The 15,750-nt window shown below is 42.1% G+C and overlaps 3 protein-coding genes across 3 annotated transcripts in view; 2 read left to right on the top strand and 1 right to left on the bottom strand.

Annotated features, from left to right (window-relative positions):
* Positions 1–15,405, top strand: part of LOC106813744 (acyl-CoA synthetase short-chain family member 3, mitochondrial-like) — a 19,940-nt gene extending 4,535 nt beyond the window's left edge. Inside the window, exons 5-12 of the mRNA XM_014817962.1 lie at positions 99–287; positions 796–930; positions 1,131–1,271; positions 1,651–1,827; positions 12,067–12,218; positions 13,031–13,230; positions 14,925–14,986; positions 15,365–15,405. Coding sequence (XP_014673448.1) covers positions 99–287; positions 796–930; positions 1,131–1,271; positions 1,651–1,827; positions 12,067–12,218; positions 13,031–13,230; positions 14,925–14,950 — 1,020 coding nt within the window. The 3' untranslated portion in view covers positions 14,951–14,986; positions 15,365–15,405. The remainder of the gene's footprint in view (positions 1–98; positions 288–795; positions 931–1,130; positions 1,272–1,650; positions 1,828–12,066; positions 12,219–13,030; positions 13,231–14,924; positions 14,987–15,364) is intronic.
* Positions 5,976–8,394, top strand: LOC106813746 (acyl-CoA synthetase short-chain family member 3, mitochondrial-like). Its single transcript, XM_014817965.1, has 5 exons — positions 5,976–6,056; positions 6,302–6,422; positions 6,865–6,964; positions 7,315–7,502; positions 7,736–8,394. Exons 2-5 carry the CDS (start codon positions 6,357–6,359, stop codon positions 7,832–7,834), a joined length of 453 nt encoding a protein of 150 aa, XP_014673451.1. The 5' UTR covers positions 5,976–6,056; positions 6,302–6,356; the 3' UTR covers positions 7,835–8,394.
* Positions 10,089–15,750, bottom strand: part of LOC106813745 (bleomycin hydrolase-like) — a 16,838-nt gene continuing 11,176 nt past the window's right edge. The window contains exons 11-13 of the mRNA XM_014817963.1: positions 11,633–11,687; positions 11,317–11,377; positions 10,089–10,628 (exon numbers count right to left, since the gene is read on the bottom strand). Of these exons, the coding sequence (XP_014673449.1) occupies positions 10,477–10,628; positions 11,317–11,377; positions 11,633–11,687 (268 nt within the window). The 3' untranslated portion in view covers positions 10,089–10,476. The remainder of the gene's footprint in view (positions 10,629–11,316; positions 11,378–11,632; positions 11,688–15,750) is intronic.

Below are 15,750 nucleotides of genomic sequence, written 5' to 3'. Positions count from 1 at the left end.
TAGAGACGAAGTAGTGCAACGGTGAACAATCGCGGACGCTTACTGTTATACGCCTCCTATATTGACACGTGTCTAAAGTTTCCGATCGTGCCCAACAGGTGGCGCGCCTGGCCGGCGTGCTGGTCAAGCACGGCGTGCAGAAGGGAGACAGAGTGCTCATCTACATGCCCATGATTCCTGAAGCCGTCATCACGATGCTGGCGTGCGCTCGCATCGGCGCCATTCATTCGCTCGTGTTTGGCGGCTTCGCTGCTCGTGAGGTTGCTGTGCGCTTGAACCACGCGAAGGTATGCTCGAGTGTCGACCGTGCAGCTGTGCTACGGTCATGTATACCACCGATCAGGGGAACACACAGCCTCACATACGATCTCTCGGTTAATTTTAATTGTAAAATTAAGTTTATAATAAAGATATTATATATTATAAAATTTTATTTATTTCGTTCGTATATTTTGGTATAGTTTTTTTATTCAAGCGTTTAATTGTGCTCGAATTAGGGGTAATTTTGTATTACTTATTCTGCGGTTGCGTGGTTATAGATATATTATCACTAAAAACTCGAATAGAGCATTAAACTTAACACGTGAAATCGACATGGCAAACAATTCACATTCATACATTTGGTTCCTGGCTATTTTGTCTATAAGGTTCATTTGTGGTCTCTGATTAACAGTTTTTTGTATTTAAATGTGTCAGTAATACGATTTGCTCGATATATTAGTGGACAGGAATACGAATGGAATACATGGACAGGAATACGAATGTCACAGATGTTTATTTTTTCCATCGATGCAGGCGGTAGTTGTAGTATCAGCAAACTGTGGCGTGGAACCAAGTAGAATTGTCAATTATAAGTCGATAGTCGACGAGGCCATAGAAATCTCAGACCACAAGCCCGACAAGTGCATTATCTTCAACAGGCCAGAGATGGTGAGTAGGTGTACCTCATGTAGGGTGTGTGCAAGCATTAACATTTCCAGCTGCAAGTATTCCTGTTTTAAATCTGATTTATTTATACTGGCTGCTCACGCACGAGAGCACCGCGACCGAGTCGCATTCGTCTTTTGCATTTCCACTGATACGAATGAACTCTCTTGCATTGTGCGCGAAACATTGTTCGTGAATTTCAGGAGGACGCCCCGCTGATACCCGGACGCGACCTCTCCTGGGAAGAGGAGATGGAGAAGGCGCGGCACCACGATTGCATTCCTGTTCTTGCCACCGATCCCATCTACATCCTGTATACGTCTGGAACCACAGGAACACCGAAGGTGTGATCCTGCGATCTTCTACAACATCTGATGTTCTTAATCGATATTCGTCGAATACCTGTGTTGCCAGTCTCTATACATGTGGAAAGAACCAGAACATGCATGCTGTACATGGTAATGTCGTTTCTGTTCACAGCAGAGCATAGGAGGTTGAAGTAGCTTCTATTAAAATTCCAATCTATGTTCATCTTTGTTAAAAACTGTCCACAGAGTAGCACCGGTCTGGATAACGTACACCCTGTTAATAATACTCGTAGGTAAAATGTTTGCTCCTGTTGCGTAGTTGGTAGCAAGAGTGCAAGATTACGTTGTCGATTCGTGACTTTGCGTGCGCATGAGCACAAAACTGTAGCGTACGCCATCGTTGCTCGTCGTTTAGGCTGTGGTAAGGCCAAGTGGTGACCACGCTGTTGTGCTAAACTGGAGCATGGAAGCGCTGTATGGAATCAAGCCTCATGAAGTGTGGTGGGCAAACTCGGACTTGGGCTGGGTTGTCGGCCATTCGTACATTTGCTACGCTCCTCTGCTGGCTGGTAACACAACGGTAATTTACGAGGTAAGTTGCAATCTGCATCCGTTTAAGACGACACAGTTTCACTGCATTTCAGTGTTCTGCCTACGGTAGATAATCAAGAATCGTTTGACTCCACCATTTCAAATTGCATGCAGTTTGTTACTCCTATGGAGAGTTTGAACGTCCTATTTTGGAGGCCCCCAGTTCGATCGTAGCTTTCTTTGGAGCCACCCATTTTTTTGAAAAATGGAAATGGGACACCAAGTAAATTCAGGTTCAATGATTTTTTGCTCAATTCTGGATGGGAAGAATATATAGACTGGGCCCAAACATATCACATGGTATTGGATATTTTTGTAAAATTAATGCATATAGGTAGATTTGGCAATTTCAACTAATACGCATTCAGTGTCGGTGCCTACGCCGTCAACGATAACTCAAGAACCGTTTGACCCACATGTTCAAATTGAATACAGTTAACTCCCTTAAATGGGAGAGCAATGTTGAACTTCCTATTTGGAGGTGCACTGCGCAGTGAACCCATATTTCGCTAGCCACGCCCACTTTTTGGCAATTGACAATGCATCTGAATCATTGCGCTTTTGTAATTTTGGAAATTAATGTTAAGGCTTACGCCAAACAAGTTGCTTACTCCTATGGAAGAAGACAACGTCTATTTACGTTTTAATTTCAGTCATAACCTGGTCAACAACTCTTAACAATAATATACCTATTCGATTACTAGTAATTTCACTGGAATATGTTTATTGTTTTATTGCGCAATATTAGAAAACCAATGGCCATATTAGGCGTAGCGCCATCTCTCGTCAAGATTTCAGAACTTTCAAGATCTGAAAACATTTTATTTTGCAATCAAAACATATGCATATGATTATTTATCAAGAGTATATAGATGGAGATTTCTAATATAAAGGAGTTCTCCCAATATACGTCTTGCTTTATATACCTCATCCTCTTTATCACCACCCAAGGGTGATACCATGTCATTGACCCACTTTCATTAATTAAAGCGGTGTGCAAAAGCATCCAACTAACGAGGTGCGCTCCTCCGCCCCCCCGCCCTAAATCTTTCGTCTATAGTCACGACAATCCGAATCGACGCGCGCTTTGAACGTTGCTGTACATGTTCTACTCCGCTCTAGCAGGGCAACGTAGGAAACGCAATCGTTAGCGCCCTTTCAGGGTGATTCAGATCACGACTGCGCCTGCGATGTCATCTGGCTCCTACGGCGTGCGAGCGTCAGGAAGAAGAGGAACATGAAGATCCAAATCGCAGCCCGATAAACTACTGAAAGAATGGTGAATGAGTTATGAAGTGAAGTGAATGAGAGTATCGACGTCTCGGGTACGCAGCGTCGTGTGGCATGCGAGGAGTGGGATATCACGCCGAAATGGTAATACTTATTCCAGAGTGTTCCCATACTTTAATGTACATTAATGGTCATAATAAAAAAAAAAAAAAAAAAACAAATAAAAAAAGAAAAAAAAAAAAGAAAAAAAAAAAATAAAAAAAAAAAATTATATATACTATATATATATGTCATATATACTGTTTGTGTTTAAATGTCATTAGTTCGGTTAGGGGTTAGCTTCTCCATTAATTAAATCAATGTAATCATTAGGGATATCAAAGTTGACACTCTAATGGAGCGTTATCCTTGCTGGCCTTTGCCTGAAGTTCTGTCACTATTGTGTTTTTACGAGTGTTTGTCTATTTAGTCGTGGAGGGGGGGGTTTGTGTTGCGTGTTGTAGCTGGCCTATATGTTTGTAGCTCGCATCTGTTTAGTTGTAGTTGTTTGGTGGTTTGCTTATGCGAGGGTTTGCACCCCCCCCTTGACTGTTGATTGATGTGTTGCTTTAATTGTAAGGTCTTGCATCTGTTTGTTGTTAGTTTTGCATGGTTTTGTGCTTACGCTGTAGTTTGGTCATCCGTTTGAGTTTGATTGTTTGTGATGCTGCATAGCTGTAGGTTTCATTGTTTTTGCTGGGGATTTATTTATGTTGCGTAAGTTGTAGGATTTTCTATCTGTTTGTTGCCTCTAAATAAAACGTTGCCTATTCTTTTAGCTTTGCAAATTCTGTTTGTTTGCAATTTATATTCTGTTATTATGCTGGAGCATTTTATACTGTTGGCCTGTAAAAGTTGTCTATGCTTAGCATTCGTGAAAAAGCCTTTTTTTTGCCGGTGTGACACTGCGAACCACAGAAGTTGGATCTGGGCAAGTGGCCATTCGCGTCACTGTGCTTGACAATGGTGGCAGACGGAGAATGGGGTGGCATAACAGCCAGCTGTGATGCGCGAAAAACAGCCTGTACCTCAGCGTTGTGGAGCGAGTCATGCCGTGGTCTACACACTGGGAGGTGGGACGGCGGACGAACGAGCATCGTAACTCTCGTTGAGCATCGCTTTGTTGTTAGTATCTTTACAAAGTCAATCGCTTTGTAGAATCGGCATTGGTCGTCGATCTGTTCTCGTCGTTGGCGTCCTGCGTGCCGTGCGTCCCGTAGTTGGTCCGTCAACAGTGGGCACAAATTAAAACGGCTCGACGTACGGACTTCGAAATCGGACGTGGGGGTACTCGAAAACGAGTTGATGTACGAAGTTAGTGGGCCCCCCCTCCCCCCCCTCAAGTAAGTCAGAGTTAAAGAAGGGAATCATTTCCTCTTAAGGAGGGAAGTGCAGATTGCCGGCACAAAATCTAAACGGCTCACGTTAGGGCTTTTTTTTTTTTTTCCCGTTTTGGGGGGGAATAGTTCCGGTGTTGGGCATAGGTAGGAAAACATCACTGTGGCGATAAATGGAGGTTACAGTCAAAGGTGCAATGGCACAAGGGCAGATTTAGACATTTCTGAGGAGCATGGTCAGATCGATCGTTGAAAAACTTTTTGTTTTTAGACGGTGGACTTACTTTTTGTATTGTCTTATTGAAATGAGCAATAAATGTATTTCCGCTGACCTGGAAGAAGTAAAGTTCGGATAACCTTTTAAACCCTCAAAGATGGTAAACATGGATTTTGATTGTACTGTTACAATGATTGAGTGCGGTTCTGCTATAGAATCTATACATTGCCTTGACGTGGCTACATTCACAGTGATTTCAAGCTAACATTTGGTTGAAGTAAGTTTATCTCCTTAAATCGTATAAATTTCTATGACCATACTGTACTGTCGGTGGTGTTACATGTACTGCGCACACTGCCAGTAGCCACTGCAGTGCATGTGGTTTTGATACACTGTGGTAGTTTTGCCTGCTAATTTAGTTACAGGTGCAGCTCTCTATTTTCAGCCTGTACTCTGCGTAGTAAAAGATTGAAGTGTGCTTATGAGTAATTCGTCTGTGCAAAATAGTTTTGCCTTTACTCAGTAAGATGGAGCTCCCCATCTTATCTTGAGACACTTAAACGGTACCAATGATCCTGTGCAACTTTCATCACGATGCCCACAAACATTCTTAGAGAAGTTTACTGAACGCCTCCCTGTGCCTTCCCCCCTTTTCTGTTTTGCGCGTATATGAAAACACATTTTTGGACTACACAGGGTTTACCTTAGATCCACGCAATCAAGCCACACATAGTCTACCCGCAGTAACGTAAGATGAGCGTGCCGTCGGATGTTTAACCCACTCGTGGCTCCTCAACCTGATTATGCTAATTTTAGCTGTCAAGATGTGAAGTGCTGGTTGCAGCCTGAGTGTGAACGGCGATTTGTTGCATTATTTTAAGGACACTTCTAAGTGTGATTTTATGTTAGAGCAACCTTTCTAAGTTCTATCCCCCCGAATTGTTGTCAACAAAAAAACTTGTTTAGCCAGTGTACATACTAGACAAAGTGAAAATGATTGGGCAGGGGACTGGTAGATTGTGTCCAATATAGTACACTCAACATAATAACCATATAATCTATATTATTATATATTATAAGAGAAAGAGAGAGAAAGAAGAGAGAGAGAGAAGAGAGAAGAGAGGAGGATGTAAGGTAAAGGGAGAGCGGATAGAACAGACAAAGGAAAGTGTAGAAGAAGCGAGACGTAGCACGTACATAAAAAGAGAGAGGACCAGATAAGAGATGGATAGGATAGAGAATGAACAATCCTGTGTGTGCTAATTCAGTTCACACGCTGAGCCGTGTTTTTCAGGTGTTTCCTTGGGTTCTACATTGCCGGTGCAGCTACACTCTCCACCTGGCAATCTGTCAACACTTTGGGACAATGATGAGAAGTTTCAGGATCTGTACTTCTCCCAATATCCGGTAGGTTCTGTTTACTAAACGTAGTTCATCTTGTATATTGTTTTTATTACATAAATTAAGTGTGCTGAGTATTAATCGAGTTATGTAAGTGTGTAGTTTACTGTAAAATCATCTATTAATATTACATTGTGACTAGCACAGTTAGTTGATATATAAACGTTTAAGCCAAATAAGTCTGAGAAAATAATGGCAATAGTTATCACTAACATGTGGGCTATGGTTGTAACATACTATTACAATGCAGAGGCTACTAGAATAACAACTGATCAGCAATAGGTACCCAATGGCTATATTTCCGTTATGTCACGTGCTGACGACGTCATCAACGTTGCCGGTCACAGGATTTCAGGAGGGTCACTCGAAGAGGTAAGTGTACGCAATCGTTGTCATAGTCAGATATTGATGCAGATAAGGTCTGTCTCTCTGGGGTTACATGGCCGAACGCCTTGGGTAGCGGTCTGGTATAACCGAACGTACTCATGGCTGGTGATGCTGGTATGGGTCCAGGTAAGCCCGGAAGTACATGTAACTATCTGATATGGTTAGGGTTAGGGTTAGGGAGTATAGGCGAGTGTAGTGGAGTAGGCGAGCTACGGTCCGGCATATTAGATAGTACCAGGGTACGTTCCGGCAGTACCCAGGGAGACATAGACCTTACGGGCGATATTGATGTGTTCTTTCGCGTATATGCAGCTGCTGACGTGATGCTTATCTCGATATCTGTGAGCTGCACAACTTCCTGTAGAAACGCACAGCATGGAACCTTGGTTTTCGAGCTGATTTCAGTGAGTGGTTAATTGTATTTCAGGCCATCTTGGAACACAACGACCTGGTGGAGTGTGCTGTCCTTGGGGTGCCAGACGAGCTGAAGGGCACTGTGCCATTGGGCCTGTTGGTGCTGAAGCACGGTGAGTATTGTCTATCGTCAGAGAGCAACAATGTGAGTTATTGCAAAAATGTTGTTACAACAATGTTATCGAACGATAATTCACTCGATGGTGAGAAATTCACGGGGTAACATTCTCGCTGCAATTTGACGTTGCATGCTCTTTTGTTTTCTACATCTTTGCTGACGTTGCGTGCTATTTGTTTTCTACATCATTGCTGACATTGCTTGCTATTTTGTTTTCTACATCTTTGCTGACATTGCGTGGACAATTCAATGCCAGCTGTGATCGTAATGGCAGAAGTGCATAAATACTCAGAGCAGCAGAACAGCAGCACTAGTAGTAACTTCCTGCCTATTTACCGTTGACAGGTGTTGAAGAATCGGAAGGCTATTCTGAGGAGAAGGTTGTGAATGAGGTTATTCAGGTTGTGAGAGGCCGTATTGGACCTGTGGCTGCGTTCAAGCTTGCAGTTGTTGTTCCAAAACTCCCAAAGACGCGGTCAGGCAAGATAGCACGGTCCACAGTAGTGGCTTTGGCAGAGTCGAAACCATTCAAGGTACAGTGCATGTTCGAATTCGAGTGTAAAATAAATTTCTGATAACGATGCTAGAAATTGAGTATTGTGTGATTATTTTTAAGTAGAAGCCTGAATAGAAATTCCAAATTCAACACGTACAATGGTCATATATTAATCTTTCTTCAATTTTATATCTAATTAATCATCGTAAATTAATGAATGCTTTTGAAGATCATTCAGCCCTGTTTTAACAATAATCGACATTCCTTCAGATTCCTGTGACAATTGAGGATGCTTCAGTCTACCCTGCCATCAGAGACGCTCTTCAGAGAATTGGCTATGCTCAGGATGCTGTCATACCAGAAGTGTAAACCCCTGGAGCACTACGATAAACGAAACACAAGCATACAAGTTGCAGATACAAAATCGCAGATGCTGCAGAAATCTCGTTTTTTTTTAAAACATATTTATCTTCTGAGGGGAATTATGCAAACGGTGGTGAATGCAAATGTACTCGTAATCCTTAACTTAACCAGAAAATCTGCCCTACTCTTTTTTCTAACAACAAAGAAATCAATATATCATAAGAAATTCCTGCTGTCCTAGACTACCTTCACGAGTGCAGTTACCAGAACAGCTGCATGGTTCAAGGGGAGGTTTTTGTTGTGGTAATACTTTGAAAACGACTGTATTTAATGTCATTGTAGGATTGTGCAGTTTAGTGCGCCTTTCATTGCGTTCATCTTCAGAAATTCATTGTTTGATGCGTTTACAATCTAACCTTACCACATATAGTACACATAGCTTTAACTTTTTTCAACATTTTAGTTTTAGACTAGTTTTTGAAACTGAGCCAGTATTGCTGAGAGGGTCTATGGCCCCCAGGGTACTGCCGGAACATACCCTGGGTACCTTGTACTATCTAATATGCCAGACCGTACCTCGCCTACTCCACTAACGAGTCTAGGGAGTCGCCTACGCCTACTCCCTAACCCTAACCATATCAAATAGTTACCAGGGTACGTTCCGGTATACCGGACCGTACCCAGGCTACGTTCCGGCAGTACCCTGGGGGACATAGACCCTATGAGTGCCAGTATTATGTACATGTAGGTTTATATTTTCCTGCTAATGCTAACACAAATCACAACCACCACTGCATATCTTATTTATATTTATATAGCAAAACTTGCTCATTAATATTGTTGCAAAGAAATCATCTTTCAATGATTACCATGAAACATTTTTGATACATCAAGGGAAGTACAATGGACATGTGAATAGTGATCGTGAATATTATTTTGTAGAATTTAAAATTCTGCTCTATTATATTTTAGATGCTAGAGCTAGGTCATGCAGGAATGTACTGTTATATCACCCAGTTGCTTGCCGTCCATCCACCAACTAGCCTTTACTTGAACGTTGAAAGTCTATGATAGAACTAAATATATATAAGGTGCTGTGAAAATTCTGCTGTTTTTGTGATGAAGACATTGATGATGTCCAAATGCAATGTATGCTCCAAGCACTTGTGCGAAACATGTGCTCGGTTTGTCGTTGACAGTTAGATTTCTAATCGGGTTGTGTTTTCTAGAGATTTACTAGGATTTTTCAGATTTATATGATTAACATCACCGATAATGAGAATGTGATTCTATCTGCGATTAAAAACTATCTATTGTGTTTTCAGAGATATATAACTGAGAAATTTTGAATTAATCGATAGTCCTTCATTAGTAGTAACATATTATCAGGAGTGAATAATAATAGATTATTATAATATAGAATATTTTAATGATAGATTGTTAACTCCTGATGTTATTGATTATACATGGACTGTTATTCTTGCAGTGTGGCGAGGAACTTGTGAGCAGTCTTCCCCCCGTTTTCACATTATAAATTCTGTATACATTTGTGTTAACTAGGTTATATGTCAACTGACAAACAGGCTAACGCTCCATTAGGAGTGTTCCCAACTTTGATATCATTAATGATTAATGATTGATAATCCCATCCCCAACCCTAACCCTAACCTAAATGACATTAAACCACAAACTAATATATGACCATGACCATATATATGTTATTATGACCATTATAATGACATTAAAGTTGGGAACACTCCTAATGGAGTATCACCCGACAAAGAAGTCGAAACAGGCAGTGCTCCAGCTGTGATCCGGGAAAGTGGTTATTGACCATATCTTTATGCAAGTATAATAGAAACATTTTGTATTTGTTCTTTGATGGTGCGTTTTTGACACATGTACTGACAATTTATATTATTTCAACATGTTATTGAGATTGCTCTGCGATGAAAAATCCTGTACAGGTGAGGTAATGTTAGTATACTAGTATACAGTTACTATCTATGGCTATAAACTTCTGTTATGTAGAAATTTATATTTCTTTCACAAATTAATTTTTTACTCAATTATATAGCTCCCGGTGATCGTGGTGGTGGATATTAGTTGCGAAATTGCTGACGTAAAACTGTTTTGTACGGTTAGTTAGAATAAACTAACATTATGACTAAAATTGTGAACATATTAAATATGACGTTACTACTACTATTGTAGCAATACAATAAAAAATAAAAATTGATGTACTAACAAAAATGACAGATAACTTGTGTTGCATTATTAGCCGATGCGAACCACTTTATTATCAAACAAGCATATCAGATAAAGAACTCAAGCACCCATACTGTCGGACATAAATTAATTTTCATTTCATTCAGGTTACATGGATCAGAGAACATTTATTAAACGAAAGACACTTACATTACTGTCATAGATTTAGGTTTTTACAAGGATCTCAGGTCAGTTAGGTTTGATCGAGCCTTCAGCTGCAATTATGATTAAGCGTGATACGATTCACAACGTACGTGGTGCCCACAAAAGCCGCAAAATCTTTGTATGGAAACGGAACCGTGAGATGAGCATTCGAGCACATCATTTCATAAGGCTGCCTCCTCGGCTGTGTCCAATCGAGGCAAGCTGCATGCATGCTGCTACTGAGCGAGCGAGCCCATGGGGTCCCACGCCGGTAACACCACAGGTTTCTCTTTGTTCACCTCTAGTATCTCCGTAGGAACAAACTTCTTATCAACGACGACCTCTAGTACAAAGTCGGAGAACCAGTCATCGGACATGATGAGGTAGCCTGCACACGCAAAGACAAAGACAATGTTAAATGGTTCTGTTAGTTAATTTCTGTAAGTTCTGTAAGTTATGTTCACACGGTTTAGCTCAACAGATACGTGAAATCGATTTTGTGTGTGGAATTACGAGAACGTTTGTAGTATATAGTACATTTACATTACCCCATATTACAACTTCTATATTACTACTATTAGCTCTTATTCCATGTCTACTATCGTGTGTGACGCCTATATAAAAACACAAAATGGTTTCAATCACGTTTACCACTCGCTACCATCCCCCAGTGATGACAACTAAGCTGAAAATTAACTTGTCACCTATTTTCATTAAAACAATGTAACCCTGATGGGCAGTGAACTATGCTCAATGCACTACTACTACTGCTACGTCGATCAAGGTGGGCATGATGCTTCCTTCAGTCGGGAACAGCAGATATCACTCCATACTTCACGGTCGCTCATGACTGGCCAGCTCCCTAGTTGTGTCATTGACAGCAAGCTTTTAACAAAAGATTTGATGGGTCTACCGCGTTTAAGGTGACCGTGAGTAGGCTGCCATAGAATGACTTTGTTGGTAGGTAGCTCGGGATGTCTGTAGCAGTGGCCAGCAAGTCGTAGTTGCAAGTCGTTATTGCAGGTCAAGGTATAAAGGTGGATACATCTAACAAACATGCATGGCTACGTACATACCTTTATCTCCAATGTCATCTCCCCAGGAATTTTCTACTCTCCACTTCAGTGTCTTTTCTCCCTGGAATCACACAGAAACCACTCAGCAAGAGTTCCCTGAACCACTAAGAGAATAAGGGATGAAGACGGGGTAGCCAGAAAAATTCACGAGAGCAAACGAAATGGTTAATAAGGCAAAGACTGAAAAAGAAGTTGTGGCCAGCAGTAGGAGAAGATTTGGCACACAATTACATCCGAACAATTGCCTCACCACCTGCACGCACATCAATTTACGGCGACACGTCGCATGCATTTGTAAGAAATTAAGGTCCAGTACCTCCAAATTAACGCCAGTGAAGGTCATTGCATGAGTCATGAACATCTCGCCATAGATGAGCTATATTCGAAAACCAAAATGGCCATCATTTAGGCGTAGCGCCATCTCTCGTCAAGATTTCAGACTTTCAGATCTGAAACATTTATTTTCGCATCAAAACATATGCATATATTATTATCAAGAGTATATAATGGGAGATATGCTATATATAAATGGGAGTTCTCCCATATATACTCTTGCTTTATATACCCCCTCTCCCTCTTCTATCACACCCAAGGTGAGCTACAGTGTCATTGACACTTTCATTAATTAAAAGCGTGTGCAACAGCATCCACACGAGACGAGTAACCTAATCGTTTCGTCCCTATCGTCACGAATCCGAATCGACGCCGCGCGTTTGACGTTGCCGTACATCGATTCACTCCGCTCTGCAGGGCAAGCCCGTAGGAACGCCAGATTCGGGCGCCCTCTTCAGGGTGATTCACGATCACGACTGCGCTGCGATGTTCATTGCTCCTACGGCGCTGCGAGCCGTCAGGAGAGAGGACACGGAGATCCAAATCGGCAGCCGATACACACTGAAGAAGTGAGTGAGTGAGTGAGTGAGTGAGTGAGAGTGATCGACGCGCGCGCGCGGTCGTGGTGCATGCGAGGGCAGTGGGATATCACGCCGAAATGGGGTGATACTCCATTAGGAGTGTTCCCAACTTTAATGTCATTAATGGTCATAATAACATATATATACATATATATATTGGTCATATATTAGTTTGTGGTTTAATGTCATTTAGGTTAGGGTTAGGGTTAGGATTATCAATCATTAATCATTAATCATTAAGGATATCAAAGTTGGGAACACTCTTAATGGAGCGTTAGCATTGGCTGACCTTTTGCTGACCGTTCCTGTCACTATTTCCGTGTGTTTTCCGACGTGTTGTCTATGTCGTAGAGGGGTGGGCGTTCGTTTGTCGTTGCGTGTTGGTACGTTGCCTATATGTTGTAGGCTTCGGCATCTGTTTGTTGTTAGTTGTTGGTGTGTTGCTTATGCTGTAGGGTTTTGCATCTGTATGTTGTTGATTGTTGATGTGTTGCTTACACTGTAGGCTTTGGCATCTGTTTGTTGTTAGTTGTTGCATGGTTTGTTGCTTACGCTGTAGGGTTTTGCATCCGTTTGTTGCTGATTGCTGTGATGCTGCTTAGGCTGTAGAGGTTTCATCTGTTTGTTGCTGATTATTTTTATGTTGCGTATGTTGTAGGATTTTCTTCTGTTTGTTGCTGCTAATTAAAACGTTTCCTATTCTTTAGGCTTTGCAATTCTGTTTGTTGCCAATTTATATTCTGTTATTTATGCTGGAAAGCTTTTATTTGTCTGTTGCTGAAACGTTGTCTATGCTTTAGGCTTCGAAGCCTGTTTGTTGCCGGTGAGCACTGCGACCACGAGACGTTGGACTGGGCCAAGTGGGCATTCCGCGTTCCTGTGCTTGACAACTGGTGGCAGACGGAGACGGGGTGGGCCATAACAGCCAGCTGTGTGGGGCTGAGAAACAGCCTGTACCCTCCGCACGGTGTGAGCGGCATGCCGGTGCCGGGCTACAACGGTGAGGTGGGACGGCGGACGAAGCCGAGAACTAACTCTCGTTGACGCATCGCTTTGTTGTTAGCTCATCTGACAAAGTAATTCAGATGCTTTGCTTGTGTATAAATTTTTCGCGTTTTGTTATGATGAGTGTCGTCCTCCGTCCGTCTGTCCGGTCCGCGTGTCACTTTAACTGTGTAGTCGCAATGTCCGCCGTACAATGTCCGTGTCGTTAAGGGTACCGGGATTTTCTGGCGGAGACGTTTGACGCGTGCGATTCCTGTAGCGGTCCGTCCGTCCGTGGTCCTAAAGGTCAACAGTTGGGGTGCAACTAATTTATAGTCCATCTTAAACACGAAAATTCAGCCATACGACGTACGGCATTTCAAAGAAAAGTCGGGACGTGGCGGCGGGGTAATCGAAAACACGAGTTGGATGATCGAATTTGGGGTCAAAGCCGTCAAAGCAAGAGGTGTAAAAGAAGCCGGAAATTTCCTCCTTAGGAGGAAATGCAGAATTGCGGCACAAATCTAAACGGCGGGTGACCTAGGCCATCGCTGAATAGCCGGGTGTATTAGTCATATTGTAGGAAAGCATCACTGTGCCGAAATTGGCAGTCGCCGTTACAGGTCAGATTAGGTCAATGGGGCACAGGGTTCGACGATTTTAGACATTTCTGAGGACATGTCTCTGACGGATCGATTGAAAAACTTTTTTGTCTTCAGCCGGTGACCTACCTTTTTATGGCTTATTGATAAGGGACCATGAAATGTATTTTTCCTGCTGGACATGTGCGAAGAGTAAGTGCTCGGGATAAACCTTTTGACCTCAAGAGGAGGGTTTAAACATGGATTTGTTTTACTGTTAGAATGATTTGACTGCCCGCGGTTTGCTTAGATAGGAATCTATACATGCCTGGACGTGGTACAATGTCACAGTGAAATTTCAAAAGCCTAAATTTTGGATTGAAGAAGGTTTATGCCCTCCTTAAATGTTAATTATTTCCTATGCGCATTCTGTTTACTGTTCGGTGTCGTTACATGTAACTGCGCCAACTGCCAGTAGCCACTGCCAGTGATGTGGTGGTTGATTACTACTGTGTAGTTTTTTGCCTGCGTTAATTAGTTACAGGTGGCAGCTCTCTATTTCACTGTAGGCTTGCCGTAGGTATAATGGACATGAGTGCCTACCTATTCTGTCTGCCAAATAGTTGTTGCTACTACGTACGATGCTGAGCTTCCATCTTTAATCTTGGACACTTAAACGTACGCAATATCTTGTGGCAACTTTCATTAACGATCCCAACAAACATTCCTATCGATGAAGGTTCCTCGACTACCACCCTGCCTTCCACTGTTTTTCTGGCGCGTTATATGAACAACTTTGGGGCTAACAGGGTTTACTTAGATCCCACACTCCACAACAAGAGTCACCGCAGTAGACGTGAGTGGTTCATGAGCGCGCTGTCGCTCCGCGGCACTGTTATAACTCGTGCTCTTACTGCAGTTCTTGCCCTATATTAGCTGCCATGACTGGTAGACGTGCTGGGGGTATTGCAGCGTTTGAGTCGGTTGTGAACGCGGAGTTTGGTCGCATTTATTTAAAGAGAACGAAACAATATACAAAGATAAGTTATTTTTAGTGTTTGAGCCACTTTTCTAGTTACTCATACTGTTCGAACTCTGTCCCTGTCAGCCACTTAATCTGTTTGCGGAGTGAAATACTCGACAAAGTGGAAATGAGTTGGGGCCAGGGGAGCTGGGTCAGATCTGTGTCAAGTAAGTACACTCACATATATACATATATAATATATATATTTTATTGTATACTAGGTATAGAGAGAGAGAGAGAGAGATGAGTCGAGAGAGAGAGAGAGAGAGAAGAGAGAGAGAGACGCTGACCTAGATGAGAGAGGACGAGAGTGCGCCAATTGAGAGAGAGAGAGTGAGAGCGGTAGGAGACACGACAAAGAGATTTGTAGAGAAGACCTGAAGGAGCAGAGAAGACAGAAGAAAGAGAGAGACAGATATGAGAGAGGGGGAGGAAGAGGAGGATGCCAAGCATGATGCGTGTGTGTGCCTCATGCAGTGTTCACACGCTTATGAGCACGTGTTTTCAAGGAGTTTTTTGTCATGTCTACATATGTTCGTTACAGGGCTAGCACTTCGCCTAGGCAATTTCGTCAACACTTCGTGGGGACAATGATGAGAAGTTTTTCAGTTGATCTGTTTATTTCTCCCATACCCGGTAGGTTCTGTTACTAAACGATAGTCATCTGATCATGTTTTAATACCATAATATAGCTGCTGTTGAGTTTATTCTGTGACAGATCTAGGAATCGAGATTCATGTAAGTGTGTAGTTTACTGTAAAATCATCTATTAATATTATTTTCATGTGACTAGCCACGGAGTGTTTAGTCTTTGATATTGATAACGGTTTTAAGTGCCAAATAAGTCTGAGAAAATAATGGCAATAGTTATCACTACATGTGTGCTATGTGTTAACACTATGATTATCATATGCCAGGGGCCTTACTACGA

Source organism: Priapulus caudatus, unplaced genomic scaffold, assembly GCF_000485595.1.
Source record: "Priapulus caudatus unplaced genomic scaffold, Priapulus_caudatus-5.0.1 Scaffold818, whole genome shotgun sequence".
NCBI lineage: Eukaryota > Metazoa > Priapulida > Priapulimorpha > Priapulimorphida > Priapulidae > Priapulus > Priapulus caudatus.
The sequence above is the reverse complement of the archived record's forward strand: the minus strand, read 5'-3'. Positions and strand labels throughout refer to the sequence as shown.